The following is a 22,577-nucleotide window of genomic DNA, read 5'->3' as shown; positions in this document are numbered from 1 at the left end:
TGCGGTGTGCCCTGCAGAGGGTTACATAAGGTGCAGCTTTATCTCCGTGTGGCCACACAATACAATGCCTGGGCATTAATTCCCAGTGTTGACAGGCTCTTGGAGGTCTTTGGGAATGATTTGTGCCCTTTTCAGCCAAAGGACTGTGTGACTTTCAGGTCTGGAAAGCTGACAAGGACCGAGCCCAGACACCTTGACACACAGACCCACTGGGCTACTTGGTTTCTCTCTCTTCTCTTTGCCCCAGTATTGAACTAAGGATATCAAGGAAAGTCTCAGTGGTGGGAATGAGCATCACCTAAAAGCACTGGCAAAGGTTTGGCATCATCACTCCTGTACAGGTAATGCCAGCAGAGAGGTCACTCCTGTCTCTCAGGCTCTCCTCAGGACACCTTAGTGAAGTTAAATCTTCTCACCCACGGGCTCTGTGTTGCCTGGAGGACCACGAGCAAGGACAGACCCTTGCCCTGCTGTTCCCAGAGAACATCAGGCCATTTGCTCTGGCACCAGCACATCCAACCAACACCATGACACATTCCAGCCAACAGGCGAGGACAAAGTCCAGGGAGAAGCACATCCAGGGGAACAACAGACCCTTCCTGCCTATTTTGGACAGCATCACCTTGTGAGCAGGGAAGGGGAGCGGCCAGAAAACCTACCTGCTCTCACTGTACTCCTTCTTCTCTCGGACACGCAGCCACTTCCGAAGGAGGAAGCGCTTGCGGCGCGGGGAGGCACTGGGAGTGGAGCAGTTGGACCAGGGGGTGTCCTCGTCACTGGAGGGGGTGATCTCAATGGATGGGAGCTGCAGGTATTCCTTGCTGGAGGAAGGAGAATCCTGGTACCTGACGGCCTCCAGGCTCTGCTCCTGCACGTTCTTCATCCGCCTCATCTTGAAGCGCTTCCTGCGCAGGGTCGGGGTGGACGAGCTGGACCAGGCGCAGCCGCCCTCCAGCACCTGCTGCTCGGGGACTCGCAGCGCCGGGAGCTGCAGGGTTTCTGTCATGTTGGCAGCTGGCATCAGACGCCCTTTCTCCTTCTGCTCCCACCCCCAGGCACTCTAGCTCTGATCTCGGTGTAAACCACACCACAAAGCCACAACTCGCCTTCCTCCTCCCTCCTCCCTCTCTCTCCAGCACTGCGCTCCCTCTCAAGCAGGAAACCTCATGTTCTTCACGTGCTCTCATTTAACAACCAGCGGGGTGGGGAGGGGATGTCCAGGACACAGACATGCCACAAGGGAAGCCAGTTTCAAGTTTCTTTCCTCCTTCTCTCCTCTACAAAAAGTCCCTCCCCTGCCCGGTCTCTCTCCAAGCAGGTTTAGCACTGACACCAGGGTTGCCAGCAAGGGCTTGGCCGGGTTTCAGCTCCCCTCTCCAGCCCCCCTTTGCCTTCTGTTGGCTCAGGAAAGGAAAAGTCTCCTGGGGCTGCTCTAGGAAAACTCGGCCGTGGTTCTTCTCGAGAGACGAGGCAAGCATGGAGTGGAGCGGCGTGGAGCTGTGGGGAGGGCAGAGAGAGAAACAGAGGGAGGGGGGGAACAATGCTAGATAAAAATCAGGAAAAAGAGTAGCAGGAGCAGCATGTTCTGTTTCTGTAGCGGGTGAGACACGCGCGGGCAGCTGTCGCAAGTGTAACCGCGCTCCTAATCCCGAGAGCCAGGGCTTGTGTTACCGAATATGCTGCTGCTACCAATCCACCGAATGGAAAAGGGGGAAGGAGGGGGAAGAGCCTCCCGGAGGAGCCAATTGGGCAGGGTTGTCCCTTTTGTCCCACCTTCCTGCTCAGCCAGCCCACCCGAGAGGAGGCAGCGAGCGAACCTGGGCTTTCAGCCTTCTTACACAGTAATTTCTCTTTTTTATGTTTTTTTTGGGTTTTTTTTGGTTTGTTTTTTTTTTTTTTTTTTTTTTTTTTGTCCCCATTGACTGCTCACAGAGAAGCCGGAGGAGGAGGGGGATTGAGGAAAGCAGCAGCAGCAGCAGCAGGTGGCACCAGAACTGGTCGTGCTTTTAGCTCAGTTTCACGCGGGTGAAAGCTGATTTAAAAGAGTTCTCTTGGGCGATGCTGCTTCCAAAATGCCCATGGGGGATGGAGGGTCTGAGGTGCAGGAACCGACAGAGACACCACACAAGGACAGCGACACTGCAGAACAGATTTCACACCGGGACAAAGGCGCTGCCGGGAGAATTCTCAGGCATCCACACACCAAGGGAGCTCTGCCAAGGGTAAGACACTCGGAGCAGCAGCCACAGGACACGGCTTGCACAATTCTGGTGACGAAATCGAGTCAGGAAAAATGTTGTGACAGATCCTCCGTCAGGATCCTCTGAATTTCGCTGGCTGCTCCTGCGTGAGGCCCTATTTCCACGTGAAAAAAAGGGTTATAAAATTAAAATCCTCTAAGACAGTGACTAAAATTCAGTTGTGTGAATTTTGAGCGGGCTCTCTCAAAAAAAAAAAAAAAATCAACACAAAAACATCTCTAAATCAACCTGACACAGCTTTAGTTTTCATTGTTCAACAGCCTAAACCTTTAAAAATATTAGCTTCAGGTTAGAAAATATTTGTCAACCCAAATCAAAATAGTTATTCTTGCATGGACTGCCTCGGTTTTGTTTGAAAATAAACTTCACAGGAACTCTGAACATCAGAAACTTCCATCTAGGACAGAGATAATGTGTCTGAAAAGGAAGATTTATAACAGCAGGAACAAGGGGGAAGGAAACATTTCAGTCAAATGACAGCAGTTTAAGTGCTCAAGTGCTATATTTAATTTCTGTACTGTCCTTTTTGCTCTGCTCATTCTGTAAGTTAACAGCCTGACAGCTCTTCAGATGGATTTCTGGAGAATCTGTCACCTTGGTATCCCTGCGCCAGGTGCACGCACACAAACAGAATGCCTTCCACAAACACCCACTGAAAAAGAGAAGCTCAAATAAATGTGGTTCGTTGTTGTCTTTTCAAGTCCAAGGAGCAAAAATCTACAGTTCAGACAAAATGCCAATATTTCAAAAGCAGCTTGGGTAGCTTTGCATCTTCTCTGCCTCAGGGGCACATCCCTTTTCTCCCTCCTCTGGGGAAACCTGAACCTGAGCACTTCAGCCACATCCTGCCATGATTTCTACCTCGTCGCCACATAGTCAGAAGCATGACTGGCTACCTCATAATTCCAAAAATTACCTTTCACCTTCTTCCCAAGAGCACCTGGGAATCAAACCCCCCCTCCAGCATCGCTCCTGAATTTTAACCAGGAGAATGTGAGCCTTCACAAAATCCACCTCCCTCCTCCGGGGGAAGGGCTGAACAGCCCTTTGGAGATGGTCACGAAGGTTTGTTCCATGCATTAATGAGTGAGATCTCCCGTGGAATCTTTCATCAGCTGCACAAGAGCCTCATTTAATTGCAGCAACAAGTACAAATGAGGGTCAAAGCTCGCAGTCTGGCATGATCCTTTAGCAACGGTGGGCACTGCAAACCTTCAGAATGCCCACAGCAGTTGTCTAATTAATCCACAAGAGACTCGTCCATGCTGCTCTGGGCCAGGGCAGCGTTTGGTAATCAATTCATTATGCAAGGAAAAGCTGGTGCTGTTGCCAGGCTGATTTTTGTTGCCACTGTCAACACAAATTCTTCACCTTCACCCTCACTGAACTTTAGTGGAACTCACTTCGAGAAAAGACCTTTTCCCACCTCCTTTATACATGAAAAAGGAAATATTTCTCTGTGCCCTGGGAACCCTTCCCCTCTGGAGTGAGGCACCAGCCTGTCCCCTTTAACTCCAAGCACTCCAGGGATCCGTAACCAACACTCATCTGCTCTCCAGCATTCCCGGCACATTTTTATCCTGGAGAGGGGATGCTGGGCACCTGCCTGATGCTCTGGGAAAAGAGAGAAGCTCTGCAACGAGAGCCAGCTCCAACACCTGACCCAGAGTGAGAGATTCCAGCCTGAGCAAGGACTATTTCTGTCCCAGCCACGGCAGCACCACCCCCCTGAGCCTCGGTTAATGACTGTTGCTGCAGTTTGATGATCCATCTAATGACGGATTTGTTCCAGCAACAAATGGTTGTCGATGCTTCAGGTTGATCCACAGCCTTTCTCTTCCTCAAATGTTCTGGGCTCTCCAGTGCCCTCAGAAGAGGGATTGCAAATGAAGCAAATAGGAAAGAAAAATTCCATAAAAAAAATTAAAATCCTCCCCTGAAGGAAGAACACGATGCCAGCCCAGATTCTTTGGCAGACCCTTCCAAAAGGGCTTTCCCGTGTGTTTAAGGGCCAGCAAAATGGGAGATGAATGCAGAGGAGTAGCTGGCACTGAGAGTACACAGTAAGAAAACCATTCTATTGATTAAAAGCAGATATTTTTAAGCACAGGAAACGCATTACAGCTTCTCCAGAAGTTCAACCAAGTCACTCAGATTCACATCTGGCTGCAGAAGCTCTGCCAGGCCAGGCAGGGACACTGGAGCACTCACAGCCTTGGAAGAATTCAAGCGGAATTCCCCTTTTTCCCATAGTTCAACATCATGTTTAACTTATTTCCCTTCCTGTGCACACAGCTGAGAGTGGCAGCTTCTGCAGGAGGAACCTGCAACTCAAGCACGACCCTGCTAGGTCAAAACTCTGATTTTCTGAAGTTCGAAAACATGCAGGGAGTTTTTTATTTGGTTTTTCTGGTTTTTCTTTGGTTGGTCGGTTGGTTGGTTGGGGGTTTTTTGGTGGTTGGGGTTTTTTTTTGGTGAAAATTCTGGAGTAATTTTGGGATTTTTAAATGAAAAATGAATCTATTTATCCACATTTACTTTCACATTCTAACATCCTTCTGCAAGAACAGCGATTTTATCTTTGGAGCCGGATCTCACGCAAAGACTTCAGCCACATTTTGCTCTTTGGACGTTAAATTAGACGAGTTCTGTTACCATCTGACAGATGAGAAGCTGTGCTCACGTGCAAGCAGCGTGTGTTGAGTAAATTCTTATTTCAGTGCCCTCCAGCTCTGCCCCTTTACAGGGTGCCCTCCCTCCCAGCAGCTGCTGTCCCTTGAGCAGGCACGGCCCGTTTGATTTTGGCTGGGTGACACCTGATCCCTGCACGCCTTCTCTGGAGCCCCAGCTCTGTTCCAAGGCAGATGACACAAATTTCACTGGCAAGAAACACCAGCGGCAGTCTGGGACAAAGAGAGCTTCACACATTCCTTTGGCTCACGCTCGCCTCAGTTTTTCCCTCCTCGGTGCAATATTTCAATTAAAACTCCAGTCAGTGGGAAAATCAAGCTTTTGGATACGTTGTATAATTTTTTTTTTTCTGGTGCAGAGCTTGAATTTACCTGGTTTTTGGTCAATAATAATTGGTTTTTGAATTAAAACCAGGTGTGCACATCCCTGTACTCCCAGTGCAAAGCACAGCCCACACATGCCAAGTGCATCCCAGGAGGTCACCCATCCCAAAACTGGGACCAGCAACTCTCAGCTCCTACTGGGACCACAGCAGTGCCACCACCAGCCTTGTAGATCACAATTTGTGTCCAGTCTCTGCTGTGAGGGCCAGAACTTGAGGAATATTTATTCTATCACATATTGGTTGCTGCCCATTTTAACAACACTTGAAAAGATGGGGGAAAGGGCTTTCTCTTGGGGGTTAATCCGTGTAGATATTCTGTATTTATAAAAGGCATTAACTGGAGGTTAATACCTATTTGTGCCTTCCCTTTCACAAGAAACAATTCCCATGTCAGCCACAACCGTTAAAGACTCCAAGCCATGAATTGTGGCTAACAGAGCACCACCTTCACCAGGCACTTCAGCCCTGACCTCGTGCACAGCAGCAGCACCCCAGATGCTTCAGACACCCCCCAGAATGCCAGGAGCTGTCAGATTTGATTCCAGCAGCACAGCACACGCAGTATTTTCTCAGCATTGGCGCAGTACTCTCACAGTTAATTTCTTCAGGCAGTGTTCTCTCTCCAAATTCAAGGGGACAGCGGAGCCAAAGATAGCAAGCAATACAAATTAAATCAGTGTCATGCCTTGGCAATGAGAACCCATCAGGAGGCAGCAGCAGGGCACAGGTTTCAGGACCTGTTTCACAGTCTGAGTTCTCTTCACATTTTAGAAAGGAAGGGAAATATTTGGCCCTGCCTGTTCGTGCTGAACAAGTGGTCCAGCTTGAGCATCAGCAAGGGAAGCTCATTTCTTCTCCTAAATCTAATGAGGGGATCTAGGATCAGTTAAATTCAGTCCCTCACAGGACAGAGGGTGATCCATTAGAATGAATTTCCATAGGAGCCTGGGGGTCTGCAGCGTGTGAAGGAATTCCATGGAATTCCTCTCCCTGCGCGGCGCTGACCTAATGGATCACTGCCCCCAACACACCACGGAGCACAGGAGGACAAGCCTGGGAGTACAGAAGGTCTCTGAACAATGCATTTCCCCTCTCCAGCTACAATCCCTGCTCCACCAGCCCAGCCCAGCCCAGCCCAGCCCAGCCCAGCGCATCAGGCTGGTTTGTGGTGCCTTAAGAGGCCTCCCAGAAACAGAGACTAGACAGGAGTAAGGGAATAAAGGTAGGAATTTATTTGAAAGGCCTTCAAAGGTACCCCTGGGAGCCAGAGGCTGTTCTCAAAAATGGACCCTGAGATGGACCCCAGGTCACGAGTTCTTCACACTTTTATAGGTTTGGTTCATTTGCATAGCAGGGTTAATTCTCCAATTAAAGATTCAGTTTTCCCCTCAGCTTACCCCCTCTTTGAGGCTCTTTGGTTTATACTTTTTGGACCTAGGACAGTCTTGGTATCCTTGGAGAGCAGGCCTGGAGAGGCTTTGTTATGCCTACCTAACACGAGAGAGCAGAAATCAACAGCTACAAGAAACTCCAGAGTCACACACTGAGCAGTACAAGATTTGAAAAATATAAAAGTTAAAACCTAAGGCATCATTTCAACCCAGGCAGGCACAGCCCGCTTGGGGTGTTTGCTTCCATTCAGCACCTGGACAAAACAAATACTTGCCGAGTTAAAGAAGGAGGGTTTTGTTACAGAACACCCTCCAGGCGAGCGATTGAGGCTCTCACAAGATCGGTCATTTCTCACTCGAGGGAGATGCAGTGAATTATTTGTACGAGGAGCAGCCGGTCTGGAAAGGCTTTCCCTGATCAGCACAAGTGAGAGTGGAATTCAATTCCTGCATCCCATGAACAGGGATGATGTTGATCTGCTCCCCACACGGGCCTTTGTTTCAGCTCAGAACAAAACCCACCAGGTGCTTTAGCAAGTGCTGGATTGTCCTTTTAGGATGGCCTGACTCCAGTTAACACTCGTGTCTGGCTTAGAGCTGGGACTTGTTCCCGGCTGTGCCTTCCCGGCTGCTGCCCTGGCTGAGCCAGGAGACTCAGATCCAGGAAACCCAGATCCAGAAAACACAGATCCAGGAATTCCAGATCCAGGAATTCCAGATCCAGAAAACACAGATCCAGGAATTCCAGATCCAGGAAACACAGGACTCTACAGCTGAGCCTGAAGAGAATAAATCAGTGTTATGTCTGAGTCCTGATTTTCACCAACAGCATGGCTGGAAGTGGAGTGTTCTGGAGTATTTCTGCTTTCTGTCTTGTGTTTAAGACAAAAACAATCCTGAAACAAGTGTCATCATCTTCCTTTGTGGAATTTCAAGAGAAAGAGCACATCTTTGTCCTGCAGAAATAAATACCAAGGAAAGAAGTATCTGCCAGGAAAAGATTTAAGTTTTATTCTGCACAAGGCCAAATGGAATCCACCAAAACCATCTCTGAACTCCCAAGAGCCACTAAAGTGACAGAGGGACAGGAAAGGTTCTTTCCTATGATTGCTAAGCTCATTTTATACTAAATATGTATAAATTCATCAATACCATTCCTCAGCCCTCCACAACTGCAGCAGCAAAGCTGCAGGAGCCTGTGCCTCCAGCTAGGAGAATGCCTGAGGACAACTCAGTGCTCCTCACCAAGAGCCATTTGAAAAAATCCTTGGTGGACAACTGAAAACCCTTCTCCTCCAGCTGCCTGTGCCATTCACACCCCTAATCCTGCACCTGTGTTGTGGAAATGAAGCTGCCCAAGTGCAGCTCCCCACCCCCAGCACACATTCGATGTTCACATATTACAGAACACAGACAAATCTCTCTCTCTCTCTCGGTGTGTATTATGTGCCCCAAAATGTGTTTGATGCATGAAATATGCCCAGAAAACTCACACCCATGGTTCTGGATTGCATTAAAAGCATACATAACAGTATTTATAAGGCATTTCCTCACCTGCAGCATCTACCTAGAGGTCATTAACAATCTCCAGGCAGGCAGAGGTTACCCTAAATGAATGAGAAAGAGCTCTGCACCGCTGAGAACACAAAGCTCTGTCACAAAGCAAATCCCACATTTATCATGTACAATCAGAATTCACTGAACTGAATCCCTGGGGCAGGAATTTTAACCTGAGTGTGCATCTGCAGGTGTGAAACACCAGATAAACGCAGCAGATCCTGAATATTTTAAAAGGAACCACAGCTATTGCCCAAACAAACACCACCCTCCTGGCTGCATCTTCCCAGCAGCGATTTGTTCCTGCATTTTCCCTTGCCAAGGATGCCCGGACTGGGTTCCCCTGCTAGCACAGGTTGAAAATAAACAATAAACACACACAGCTTCAGTGGCAGAGCCTCTCGCTGACCCAGACCCACGCAGTTGCTGAGGGTATTGTTTAATAGAGTGGTCAGCATTTAATGGAATAGCTTGGAGCCGTCGGGTTGTGTCACCAGGAAACTGCTTTTTTTTCCCCAAAAATTATCATTATTCTGTTCCTGTGAGGCTCTTGGGGAAAACAAGGTCAAACTGCAGAGAATCTCAGCTGAGGTCAGAGTCAGGAGCTCTGGGGAAGCTCACACTGAAGTGCCCAGGAGGACTCAATTCCAAGTAGCCCCAGAGCCAGGAACACCCTAATAACCATCAACTAAAAGACTTTTTGCCCCCTTTCCTTCCCTTTTAACATACAAGTAGCAACAGAAGCCCACAGGTGATGCTTCTCCAGCTGTTTGTGTACTTAAGTAACCTTGAATCGTAATTCCTATTTTTATACACCAAAATTGGTACCCAGAAATGGTTGTTTTGTTTGAGTAACACCAAGAGGTTTTGTCTGCCAGAAGAGAGGGAGCACCACACATCACCTGACCTACCCTGTAAATAATCTCTCTGCAATTCAGGTTTGCAACCAGCGTCACTTCTGAGGAAAACTACCCCAAAAAAGCTTTCTTTTCCCTTAAAGCCAGGAATGAGGCATGGTTACACTCTTGCTGAGGGCCTGGATGTCAGGGTTCCTGCATTTTATTCATTTGTCCTTCAGAGAAAGCCATTTCACATTTTGTCTCAATTTCCTTCCAGATAACATTGAGATTAAGAGCTGCCTGATGTATTGGAGCTGTGCAAGTTTAATTTAAGAAAGAACATAAGGCACGTGGTGATCTCAAAAGCCTCTCGGAATGTACAGTCCAGGAGACTCCCAGAGTTCAGCTGAGCTCTGGGAGCTGAAAATCCCATGTCCTGTCACCAAAAAGAGCAACTTCAGTGCAAAACAAACATCCATTTCAAGGTGGAAAACAGGAAAATAAGTAATTTCTTATTGCTTCTGCTTCCTGATCAGAGCCAAGGCAAACACTGGGATCCAGCTGCTTGTGAGCTAGAAAATCTGTTTTGCTGAAAATGAGTAATTCCTGTGTCTGACAATCTCACCGTCCCTTTTTCTTTATTAAATTTGGGCAGAGGGGTGCCACCAGTGTTTGCTGAGCTTTAATTCTCGGAATTCTCCAATTCTGTCATATACATCATGGCAATTTCTCTCCTACCCTGTGTGAACCATAACTCAATTTGCAGGCAACAGGAAAATATTCCCAAGTTCAACATAAATCTGGCTTCTTCAATATTGCACCTCTGCTGTTTGTCTCTGCTTTTTTCATTTACAGCTCCCACCAAACTCCATGGCCACTGCTGCGTGTTTGCCATGATTTCCAGGCACAGGCGAGTTCCCAAATGCAAGGACATGAATTTATGTTCAAATTCCATGCTAAACCAAGGGCCATGACGAGTACAAGATGGTGCTGGCGTGTGAAGAGAAGAAAAGCAGATAATCTTAAAAATAATCAAAATTAGCCACACGTGCCAGCACCAAATACCTGGTACAGAGGTTGTGCTTTTCCCTTCATCCACCTCAAAAAGGGCTTTTATTTGTCAGTAATTTTTGCAAAGGGGCATCCCCAGGGTTGGCTCGGTTGGTCAGAGCCTGGTGTTAAAAACACCAAAGTTGTGGGGTCAATCCCTTTAAGAGCTGGAGTCGATGATCCTCGTTGGTCCCTTCCCCCTCAGGATATTCTGTGACTCCATGAGCTTAAATTCACATTTGTTCCACCATCTAAACTGTGATTTGCATTCCCACGTTCATCCAGGGACATGTCCCGAACCCCTAACAGCAGAAGCATTAAAATGGGGTTCCTCTTCCTGCCTCCCCAAATCCCCAGCCCCAGCCCAGGTGTGGCAGAACCCAAACAGCTCCCAGGGACCCTGGGGGCAGCAGGATCCAGCTGGGACAGGGCCAGAATTGGCACCAGTTTTCTTTAAAAGGGTTCCTTGCCTCTGCCATCTTGTCAAACACAGGTATGACCTTCAACATTTCAGGAGTCTGAACTGGAGGAGCTGCCACAAAACATTGCCAAGGTGCTTTCATGCTGGACAGTGCCATTTTTTCCCATAAATTCACCAGCCATACACAAAAATCATCTCTTTGGCCCCAAGAAACCTCTCAGCCAACTGCCCCAGTCATCTTTGGCTGATCATTAACTGGTTCAGGGCTTTCAAAAGCGGCCACATCTCTCATTGATTTGGCCCAGCCTGTTGGATTTTGAAGTCAAGGGCTCCTTTCTCAAAGCAGAGACGTTTCTGGCTGTTCCAAATATGAGCCACTGCTCATTTCAGAATTGTGCATGGAGCAGGAGGCACAGAGGGCACAGGGAAGGTGTGTGGATGCCTGTGTGGGAGAAGACTCCTTCCAAGACATCTCTAATTTGAATTTGTCTTATTTAAGAGTTTATTGTGTTTGGGTTTTTTATTGTTTAACTTCTCCATAAAGCTGTTTTCAAGGCTGAACTAATAATTCGCATGCAGAACATCTCTTCAGGCTCAGATTCCAGCTCCAGCGAGGAGAGGTGTGGGAGAAAAAGCCGATTCCAAATGGTGTCACTCCATTTGGAACAGAGTTGGAAAGCAGGAAGGGATGCAATCTTTGAACCATGAATTCAGGTTTTCGAAGTTCTGACTCTCAGGTACAAAATTATTCAGCCCAGACTCAGCATCTGAGTCAATAACCTCTGCAGGAATGAGTGCTGAGCTCCTTGCTGGATCTTTTCATTAGTTATAAATACATCTGCCATTCATTTTTGCCTTGGTGCTCTTTCGCTCCCACTTCTTCCCAGCCAGCCACTATTGGATCTGAGCAAACAATGACATTTACAGGATTATTTTCTAAAAATTATCTTCCTGGGCCTCTCGTCACTTCGCCTCGGGCTAAGCTGCACAATGACACCTTTGCAAAGTTGTAATAAAAAAGCTCGTATTAAACAGAAAGAAGCCCCAGTAAGTGGAAGCTCAGTGAGGCATCAGATAAATGTCTTTTTTAATACACTGGAATCTGGCAATTACCTCACACATCAGCGTGCCTGATGTGAATAACATCCAGTAATTAAATCTAAGGCACGGAGCTGATCTAAGTGGCTGATTTGGGTCTGAAATAAAGAGTGGGATTTATAATTAGGCATAGTTACAGTGGTACTGAGAGCAGGGTGACTTCCAATTGCTCAGTGCAGCTCTTGAAGGTAAAACTTTTAAGTATTCATTTGTGTGCCAAAAAAGCAGCAAATCTGTCCATTTTGGGGGGATCTGTTGATTCTCTTCCAAGAGAATAATCCTAAATTTCATCCCTAAGAGATTGGACCTGTTGCATCTTTGATCTTCATACAGAGGTGTGAAATTGTCTCTGCAGTCACCTTAAATGTGTTTATGAGTTATCCCAGGCTTTAAACATGTTGGGAAGCAGCTCATGAGCTTCAAGCATTTGCTTGGACCATACAAAGGATAATTATTATTATTATTATTATTATTATTATTATTATTATTATCCCAGTGAGAGTTTGCAGAGGGTGAATTAAGCTGCCCCCTCCAGTACAGCCCAGGTAATTAATAATTCATTAAATGGTAAAAGTAATTAATACTTTTACCAGATTTTACTTAAAAAAAAATGGGGGATGGAGGGGAAAGAGATTTGTGTGTGCTCACAGACCTGGTTCCTTGCACAGGCATAGCTCAGATCATCCTTGAATTTTACAGAACTTTCACCAAATTTCAGTGAAATTTCCACTTCCACACCGAGTTTTTGGGATTGTCCTGGTTTTAGGACAGAACTTGATCCCAGCTGGAACCAAGACAGGGATGAGACTAATTGCTAATTGCTTTTACAAGGTCCTTGTGCTCAGTGGAATTCAGTGCTGTGCAGGAGTTGTTACTGGATTTTACCAAGCTTAGGAACGGGCAGACCAATCAAATATACAAAGAGCTGTGTGCCTAAACCATGAAAATGCATCCCCAAGCAGCTCAGATCCCAACAATCTGCCCATTTATTCCCAAATTCAGAGCACCTAATGAGGAGGCAGAAGCCCAGACAGATGGATGAGCAGGCTGAGTCTCTCCCCCTCAAGAAGTGAGGATTCAACAGCATCTGCTCCAGACACCCAGAAGGTTCCTGTCACACAAATAAAAATAATCATCATCTGTCAGCCTCGAATCTCTGCAGCAGGAATTCATGGAGAGCTGCGATTCTCAGCTCCAAGAAATGCAGCCGAGGAGTGAACACACAGCCCAGTGCTGTGAACCACACCCAGCGCTGCCCTGGGACTGGGGAACCTCCAGCCCATGGGGTTTCCCACAGCAAACTCGAAGGCAGCTGCAGGAATTGGGTATTTACTGAGGGCAGCCTGGTAGAACACAATTTCCCAGCAGGTGCTTCCACAAACCGTGTTCTCTAATGAACCTGTGCCAAAGAATTAAGACCGGAGGAACAGAAAACCACAAATTTCTTGTCTCAAAGGAGCTTTTTTTTTTTAAGAAAAAAACCAAAACACTCTTAAGTAAGGGCATCAGCAAAGGAGGGGAAAAAATGGAGAGGTAAAGTTAGAGCACAGCGTTGCAGTGCTCCCTCTCAGTGGGGCACAAAATTCTTGGAAGGGCATTGGAGCTGTTTGTGGGTTACCAGGGGCTCAGCCAGTGCATCTCAGCTCCCTCCCCACCACCAGAGCTGACTCCAGAGCTCTCAGGACACCTGGAAGCAGCACAGGCTCCATTCCAGGCACTGGGACAGCAGCAGATGTGACACTGATCTGCCCCATTCACAGGGCACAGTTTGGGTCTCTCAAATTCAGGTTTGTTATTCAGGTGTGACCTGCTTGTAGGGGCCAGTGAGAACCACCCAAAGCACGGGGTTTATGCACAGCTCTGTCTCTGAGGTGTCCAAGCAGTGCAGAAAAATCACATTTATCTCCCAGGTCAATAACTGCAGAAATCCAGGATAAAACTAAGCCTAAGGTAGATATAAAAGAAAGGAAAAAAGATCCATTCTTTCACTCTAAGAGGTGGGTAATGAGCTAAAAGATGTGGATATCAATTGAAGCAACAGGCTCAGATGAACTCACGTTCTTGAGATCCCTCCACATTTTTTCTGAGCAATTCCTGTCACAAGAAGCACTCACCACTGAGCTTATTTCTAAGGATAAGACAAGCCCCTGACACCCTTGTAATTGGTATAATTCTACTGGAGACTGATATTTACAATCTGCACAACCACATCCATCATTTCCTCTGCACATCCCTGTCCAGGAGCCAGTGTTTTACAAACCTAACCTACATAACACAGCAATTCTTTCTCTGTTTAGCACTGACACTCCAATTCCAGCAGCAAACTCCTCCACGTTTATTGCAGCTTCCTTCACAAACACATCAAGGAAACTGCTGTTGTTCCATAGAAAAAAAACCCCTCAAGTTACAATCAACAAGCACTGCTGCACATCCTCTACTCACACTTTTCTCCTTCCTGGTAGCTGATTTTTTTTTGTTGTTGTTGTTTTTGAACTCAAATTGCCGTATTTAGACGATAAATGTCCTGTAGAACACACATCTCCAACAGCCAGTGTGAAGTGCACGTGGTGGTGCAGCACTTAGGGGGTTAAACACTCAGCAGAGAACCTGGGCAGTCACCTTTGGCCTTCTCCATCGGGGAAACCTCTGCCAAAAAGCACCGGCTTCATTTGTTCCGTCCCCCTCGGGAGCTGCCGGGGTGCTGGAGGGGAGGCACGGCCAGGATGGACAGAAAAGAGGGAGGGGGGAAATGGGAGGATCAGCAGGTCATGGGAAAAGCTGCTGGATACAGCAGGAGGATCAGGAAGGAGATTCCATGGATCCCTTCCCAGCACCATCCCAGCAGCGGTTTCAGAGCCAGGGGCAGCAACACGAGGCCGTGAGGAACGAAATTCTCATTTATGACAACTCTGGCCCTGATCTGGCTGAAACTGCAGGAAATTCAGGAGCTTGCCCTGGCATTTCGGCGAGCACAGAGAGCAACTGCAACACCAGCTGCTCCTCCTGCAGCTGCCAGGAGGGTCTCAGGCGTGTCCTGGTGACATCCCCATGAGGTGCTTCCCCTAAGGAGCCACTTGTCTGCAGCAGCTGCTTTTAGGACAGACGACAAAGAGACGTGAGAGGAATTCCTCTGACACAGAGAACATTAAACACCCGACTTTTCAGGAGCAAACAGTAATTCCCTACATCCCTTCTCACCCCGGGAGGGATCAGCAGCCTGACTAGACGTGTAAAAACTTGAAGGGGTTTTCTCCCCCACCTCCCCGGAATTGTCAGTGGGAATGCAGCAGGAATTTGGCTTCTACACAAGTTTCTTCAAGCTTGATGAAAATGAAAATCCACACAAGACGTGGAGTGAAGCTCCCAGTGTGGAGCAGCTGCCAGCAATCCGAGCTGCAGAGATGCACGTGAGCGTGGAGCTGATCCCTTCCAGGGCCACACTCCACGTCAGTCACCTCCAGCTCCAGGAAAGGCGAGTGACAAGAACACAAAGAGCTGCACTTTTCCAGCAGGAAACTCAAGGCTCACATTTTCCAAGGTTCACATCATTTGTTTAATGCAGCAGTTGATGATCCACCTCCAGACACTCCAATGAATTCAGCACTTCAGCCAAACGCACAAAACTTGACAGAATTTACCCTCTGTTGATGAGTCATTAGCAGAGCCTTCCCATTCTCCTCTCACTTCACTGCAATACAATCCCAAATCGCTGGAGTGACACAGCCAGGACTAATTTCCTTGGGAGAGTTTCTATGCCCTTTTCCTTCTCTAGAGCTCTTCAAAGGATTTTTCAAGATTAAAGTCACAGGATGTGATTCAGAACTCCCTGCCAGCATCCAAAGCTCCCATCCCCTCGATCAGAACAAGTGAAACGTCCCTGGAAATGTGGAGGACGTGGAACATGAACGTGGCTGTTCTTGACTCTTGTCTCCAGTGACACAGAGATCAGTGCTTTTTGTTAAATATACGAATTCTTCCCCAGTCAGTTCAAATTAAAGTTCAAGCAGCTGGGTGTAAAGAATGTGGCCAAGCTCTGTTTCGGGGAGTTTAGGCCCTGCCCTCGCATTTTCTCCCAAAAATGTGTAGTATCCTTTTGTAATCAGCTCCAGTGCAGATTTTCCACCAGGTTTCCAGATTTTCCGGATCAACCCCACCACCACTCCCAGAGGCTCAGACCAGACTCTGCCATTTCAGCTCCAGTCATTTCCTGATCTCTGCTCTGCTTCCAACACAAACCAACTCCACTTCCTGCTTCTCCTGAAATTACACAATTCTCTTGGTCCTGGCCCTTGCAGAATTTACAGTGAATATTTTACTTTCTTCCTCCTCCCAAAAACATTGGAAGTTTTTCTTTTAAACTCTTTTTCTCTAGATATAAGTGGAATATAATTATTCTCTTAAATAATTTAAATAATTTAGGCTTGATCTATTTCTTCCAAAGCTCTTGAAATATTAAAACCCAAAGCTTATCTCCAGGAACCCCTGTCCTTCTAGAACATTCACTGCCACTGAATGAAGTTTATTACACCATTCCTTTTTCATCTTCAACATCTTTATGGCTTCACAAGTGGCACAGCTGAGCTCAAATCTTGTGAAAATCCTTTTCTTTTCCTCTTTGAACTGTGACTTTCAGAGCTTTATTAAGCCAGGCAGTCCCTGGCTTATTTTTTTAATCTCAAGTCAGGCTTTTTTTTCTGCCATATTAGACAGGATTCAGAATAAGCAATAGGGCAGGGAACAGGGCCATCGTGTGTGTCAGGAGCACACAACCACACACGGGGGGTGCCAGGGATCACTCCAGCCTTGCTGAAGACATCACGGCCCTTCCCTTCCGAGATGTTGCCATAGAAACCTCGAATTATGTCTATAGGGGAACAGAAAAAAAAAGGTTTCCTAAAGGTATGGATGAAGCAGCTCCATGGAAACCAGCCCTGGCTGTCAGAGGAAGTGAAGGGAGGGGGTTTGTGTGGGAAGGCACGAGATGATCATCATCTAAATATGCAAAGTACCAGCCCTGCAAGCCAGGAGAGCTGGCACTGCCTGATCCACGGTGGGGACAGAGGGTTTGTGGCACAGGAGCTCCTGGCACGCTGAGGATCGGTTTTGGCCAGTGAGTGCAGTGCCCACAGGCTCTGGAGGTGCTCTAACACCTGCCCACGTGGCTCAGATATCCCCCACACTGCCCCTAAACCTGGGAGCAGCCGGGCACAAATCAAAGGTGATCCAAGCTAAAAAGGGCTGGGATTGGGACAATCTGACAATTCACACCACAGCCCTGACTGGTTTCAGCCTTACAGATACACCAGCCTGCTCTGAAAAGACACTGAGATATTCCTGGTAAGTTTTCATCCCACTTGTCTACAAATATCACCAGATCAGCCTCTCTGGAAAAATGTGGTATTTATCCCTAAGGCAACGTTGGAAATGCAGGCTCCGGAACAGAAACCTTCTGGAAATTCCCATTTGCTGCATAAACCAGAAGATTAAACCACAACAGTGCATATTATTGTTGGATTGTGCTGAAATCACTGAGGCCAAGCATCCGCCACCCTCAACATCTCAGTCTGATGCTGTTACCCTGAGCTCCCTCAGTGGCTCTCTGAGGTAAACATATGCTGCTCTCTCATGGTGAAATAAGCATTTAAATAGATCAGGAGCCTCCAGCAAATGAGTCAAATCTAATCCTTAATCAGCACTTGCTAGTTCACTAACCCCAGACAAATTATTTAATGCTGTTTATTGAAACTATCAGAGCAGCTGGTTGTCTGCAGCTCCCCTCCCCAGCTCATGCCAGCCAGTGCCTGCTTCATTCATGAAGCTTTGATGAGGGTAAGGAAAGTGCAGGGAACATCCAAACAGATATGGGAGTGCCTCCAAAATTCTTCCAGACAAAGGAAAATAAAAAGAGCTTTTGCAGAATTTGGCTGCTTTATCACTAAGGAACATTTTGTGTGGTTATAAAAGGTACTGAGGTAGAGACACGTGTTATAATCCATCTTTTCTCTCCATTCTTTTCCCATTCTACTTCCCTTTTCCATTCTCTCTCTCGGGTTATATTTCCCTGAAAAAAATGTTTTATCCAAAATCTGATTTGGGGATTCACGAGTCCTTCCAGCTGGAGGACACAACCCTGAGCTTGGGGAATATTGTGAAACCACACAACCTCAGCTCACAGCCAGACAGGCTCCACGGGAGCTGCTCCTATTTTTCATGAAGTTAATGTGAGGCAAAGCTTCTCTGTCGCAGGACCAGAATTCCAGGGCACACAAAACTTCCTGCCCTGCCCCCAGCTTTCCAACCCCTGCTATTCCATGTTTTTGCAATCTTACACCACACAACTCTCAAACCTCTTCCTGCCCGGCTTGATTTCACATTCCCCCCACTGCTTGCCAAAACCTAACTCAGAGAACACTTTACTTATACAATTCCCCTCTCTCCAGGGCTCAAGGATAGCCTTGTCTCATGAGCAGATCCAGTTTTTTAACCCATCTCTCCAGCCAGGTTTGCTATTTACAGCTGGAAAATTCTGCATTCTCCACTGCAGAAAGTTAAAACAAACCCATGGGGGGAAAAGGCATCACAAACTCAAAAGGCAAATTATCATTTCACTGGAACAGAGCCATCAAAACTCCAGGATTTTGTTCAGTGGGCAACTCAGGGTTGGTTTTCACCACACGCTTGTGAAGGGAATCAAAGCTGGGCTTTAGATTAAAGATCAGCATTGTCACAGCAAGAACTAAACTCAGGATTTTTCATCTTCCAGGCGTTAATTCATGGAGCATTTGATTTCACTGAGACAGAGAGCTTTAATAAGGACTTGGAGCCATCACCAGGAATAAACACGGCAGTCAAATCAATTCCAAGCAAACAGTCCCAAATCCAGCCCCGCTGTGAGCAGCTGCAGGAGGTACCTGCGCTCCTCCAAGAACCCCTCTCACATCTCCAAAGCACAAACAAGCCCTGCTTATCTTGGCCTGCCAATCACGGAGCCACAGGGACTGGATAAACAGGCAGGAGAGGGATCGGTGTCCTCCAGAGGAAGCTGGAAAACATTCCCAGTTCTTGGGCTGTTGTGCTTCTCTCCTTGACACAATTACAGGAGTTAAAGAAACATTTTCCCTGGTGGGATGTTTCAGATTCTCCAACTCGCCTGAACTTTGCTCACCAAACCCTTTTCCCGTTTTTCCCAGAACTTGTAAAACTCAAAGCCATGAAGTGGCTTTAAACAGAGAAGAATTTAAGACAATTAAAGCACTGCTTACTCTGCCCCAATCCTCAGCAGGATATTCCTTTCCCAAGTATTTATGCCCATCTACTTCTGAAAATTTAAGATGTCTTGTCAACATAAATGTAAATCTTCACAAAGGTGAAGTTCAGCGTGTAGGACAAACCCCAGGGCTGAGCACTGGAGGGGACCTCGGGCAAGGTGCTGTTGTCAGGTAACACCTTCCAGCATTTCTTTTGGAAAGAAACACAAATACAAAATCCTTTTTTTTTCCTCCCAGTCTCAAAAGCACAGGATTTGTATTCCACAGCCTCATCTCCCAGCCAGTGCTTTGACAGCCGAGACACACCCGAGTCTCCTAATGGGAAATCCCCTTTGTTTTATTCCAAACGTATCCGTTTGTTGCCCACGTTCCTTGGGCTAGCGCTGCAGTTCCACGTGTGTGATCATTTAATTGCCCATGAAATGCCCTTTCCACCGCGGAGGTGGCAGCTCAGAGCCCCGGGCAGGGGGACATTGCCCCCAGGTTTGCACTGACGATCGGGATTCCAAGCCAGGAAGAGCAGCCGCCCTTCAGGGCTGCCTGTCCCACCCTCAATGACCCTGATGGACTATTGGAGTGTTTATTTGTTCTGCTCTAAACCACCTTCTCCTGACTCCCACATTGTGTTATCTCCTCATTTCTCTCCTTCGGTCACCTCATTATTTCTGCTTCTCTCTGATGCTGATACATGAATGTGGTGGTTTAGCACATCAAACGGCGACCATGAACTTGCATCTTTTGTTGCTCAGCTGTAAAACCTGAGCACCTTTTCATGAGGACCTTTTGCTTTTTTTTTTAATGGGCTCATTCCTTAATCCAAAACACTCGAGGAGGCGCAGGAGTTCCTGACCTCATTTCCTCCTCAGAGCAGAGTTCCAGTAAAGAATAATCAGCCGAATTAACCCCCTAAGAATAAAAAGAAAATACCATCTCAGGAGTTCTGCTTAGGGTCCAGGGGTGCTAAAGAAAGGAACAACACACAATAATGATTAGCAAGTTCTTCAGAGCTCTCCCAGCAAACACACAGATGGCACACAGACAGTCAAATGCTACACACACATTTTATGACATTTTGGAAGCAGCACATTTGGATTTGAACACCCCAAGCTGTTACTCAGAGCAGCTTTTTTTTTTTTTTTTTTTGCCACCAACAAAACTCTGCCTCGTTTATTTTCATATTTAAACACACCCGCAGCACAGATCTTTGAGCATGCTTGTAGTAAAACTATTAACATGGATTTGGATGTTGCTGTGATCACTTTGCTTCTCCCTCTTGAAGTCTGGAGGGACTTCAATGAAGCCAATGGAAAAAAGGAAAGCAATGTGTAAACCCATGAAGAGGAGACCTAAAGGATCAGAGCCCTTCAGAAACTCTCCTTGTTCCTGGTAGTGGTCATTCAGGTGACTTTTAGATGCCTCTGCCAAGCTGTTAAAGCTCTGTAAGAACAGATCCAACAGTCCTGTGCTTTCTTTGCCCACCACAGAGATGTTTTTGCCATCCTCATTCTTCCCCACCCATGCAGCAAATGAAGATGCCTAAGTCCCCTTTTAAAATCAGATTTGAACCCTCCCTGGCAGTTCTGCAGCCAGCTGAGCTGCTCCAGCAGAATCCCAGTCCATGGCAGTAATACACCATCAGATTTATGGGTACTGAAATATGCTCATTGAATAAAAGCCATTTCACAGGTTTTATAAATAGTGGGGTTTTTACTGAGGAAGCAGAGCTGGCAGTCCACCAGCTGCCACAGCAGCAAGGATAGGACACAGATATGTGAATTTCTGAATTCTATCAAGCAATTGTGTTCCAAAAAAAAACCCCAGAAGCATCTGCTCTGAGCCCAGGGTTGTGCAATATCATCAATTCAGTCACCAACGCTCATCTTCAGAAGGGAATAATCCAGGAGATGCTGACTCCCAAAATGCTGCTATAAACCCAGCTGCACTGAGCTCACCTGAGCCCTCTTGCAGGGTTTATGCCAGAAGTCAGGGACCCACTTACAGCCATACCCCAGACAGCCCCTTTGGCCACAAATCACACTCTCTTATATGAAGTTTTATCACATCACAAAGAAGGCAAAAGAAAACACTCCCTCGTGGGCAGGGTTTACAGGTTTGGGCCTCCAGCAAACCTCGATTCCTGCTCACCCTTCAGGAAGAGGGGATGTCTCCAGAGAGAGAAGAGCATTAGTAAGCAGATCATCTCAGCCGTAATTACACTTGGCATTCAAATTACAGCCCAGAATAATTTCGTTTAGGCCTTCACTGACTAACAGGAGAAATAAAAGACATCAATAAACATCACAGAGGAACGACAGCTGGCATCAGAACAGAGCTGAGCTCCTTCCATCCCTACTCCTCATGAAAGACTCATAAACAGGGGGAAGGGAAGCTGCAGAAGCCCTGCTTGGAGAGCTCAGCTGCCTCTTAAACAGCTACAGCAGCCACTGCAGGATCTCACAGAAACACACCTGAACACTGAGGTGCATTTAGAAACAAACAGAGCAGCTTTGGGTTAGGAGGGGGCTTTCAAGGGCCTGGAATTTGAGCCACGGCACTCAACAACACCAGCTTTAGCAAAAGCCTCTCCCATATGTGTTTAATCACCCAGAAGGTTTCTTGTGCTGCCCATTTAGTGCCAGTCTAATCTCTCCCGTGTTTAAACTGAGCGCTCAGTACTATTTAAATAGCTCTCGAGCCGTCTCCCCTCTTACACCCAAATTTAAGAAGCTTCCTTTGCTATCAGTTGCCATTCCAACCAAGGCTAAGATAGAATCAGCTCAGGAGCAGCACTTAGAACTATTTTTAAAGCATTCCTGCTTCCAACTGCAGTGCCTGCGGGGAGCAAAGCGGGGCACACATCCCTTATCTGGCTCCCACACACATTTCATTCCTCACACCCCATGAAGCACTGCCAGGAATCCACCTGCCCGCTCCGTTCCCTCTCAGCCAAGGGAGACAAGGGATGGGAAGATGCGGCCGCACAAAGGCACAGCCTGGCAGGAGCACACCGAGAAGCAAATCGCTCCCGGCGCCGGTGCGTGGAGGAGCAGCTCCATCGGTTCCAGCAGAGCTGCTGAGGAGCAGTGGGGGGCTCGGCTTTGTGTCCCCCCCGCTGCAATCCGGATAATCCGTGCTCCGCTACAAGTGTACTCCACTGGAAAAACACAGCAGTTTGGCGTATAAACCGCTAATGAGATTTAAAAGCTCGTTTTTATCTCCTGCTCCGCTCGGATGTGCTGTTCCCCGGGGAATTCCTCGTGTTCATCCCCACCTACCCCCCACCCCGGTCACAAATCCAGGGGTGCCACCTGCACCAGGACAATGCCCTGTTTCCTGTCCAGGGCAGGGGCTCACACTTTGAGATGTTGACCACTCCCAAAAGGCTGGCGCTTCCTCACAGACACGTCGGGAGATAAAAGGCTTATCTACACAAATAGTAAACATCCAGCTGGCCTGAGCTGCTTATTCCAGCCGTGGGATTGCAAGGGCTTGGAAAGGGAGCACAGAGATCCCTGAGCTCTCTGAGAGTTTGGAAAGGGAGCACAGAGACCCCTGAGCTCTCTGAGGGCTTGGGAAAGGAGCACAGACCCCCTAAGTTCTCTAAGGGTTTGGAAAG

General features: G+C 47.3%; 1 protein-coding gene across 2 annotated transcripts in view; it reads right to left on the bottom strand.

Moving 5' to 3' along the window:
* Positions 1-1,703, bottom strand: part of GRAMD1B (GRAM domain containing 1B) — an 86,262-nt gene extending 84,559 nt beyond the window's left edge. The window contains exon 1 of one of the 2 annotated variants that reach the window (XM_068994933.1): positions 660-1,703. In XM_068994933.1, coding sequence (XP_068851034.1) covers positions 660-1,021 — 362 coding nt within the window. In that variant the 5' untranslated portion in view covers positions 1,022-1,703. The remainder of the gene's footprint in view (positions 1-659) is intronic. The other variant, XM_068994931.1, reaches the window with a different exon arrangement.
* Positions 1,704-22,577: the final 20,874 nt, after the last annotated feature.

The sequence above is a fragment of the Aphelocoma coerulescens genome, chromosome 24 (assembly GCF_041296385.1).
Source record: "Aphelocoma coerulescens isolate FSJ_1873_10779 chromosome 24, UR_Acoe_1.0, whole genome shotgun sequence".
In the NCBI taxonomy this organism is placed as follows: Eukaryota; Metazoa; Chordata; class Aves; order Passeriformes; family Corvidae; genus Aphelocoma; species Aphelocoma coerulescens.
This window is presented reverse-complemented; position numbering and strand designations above follow the sequence as displayed.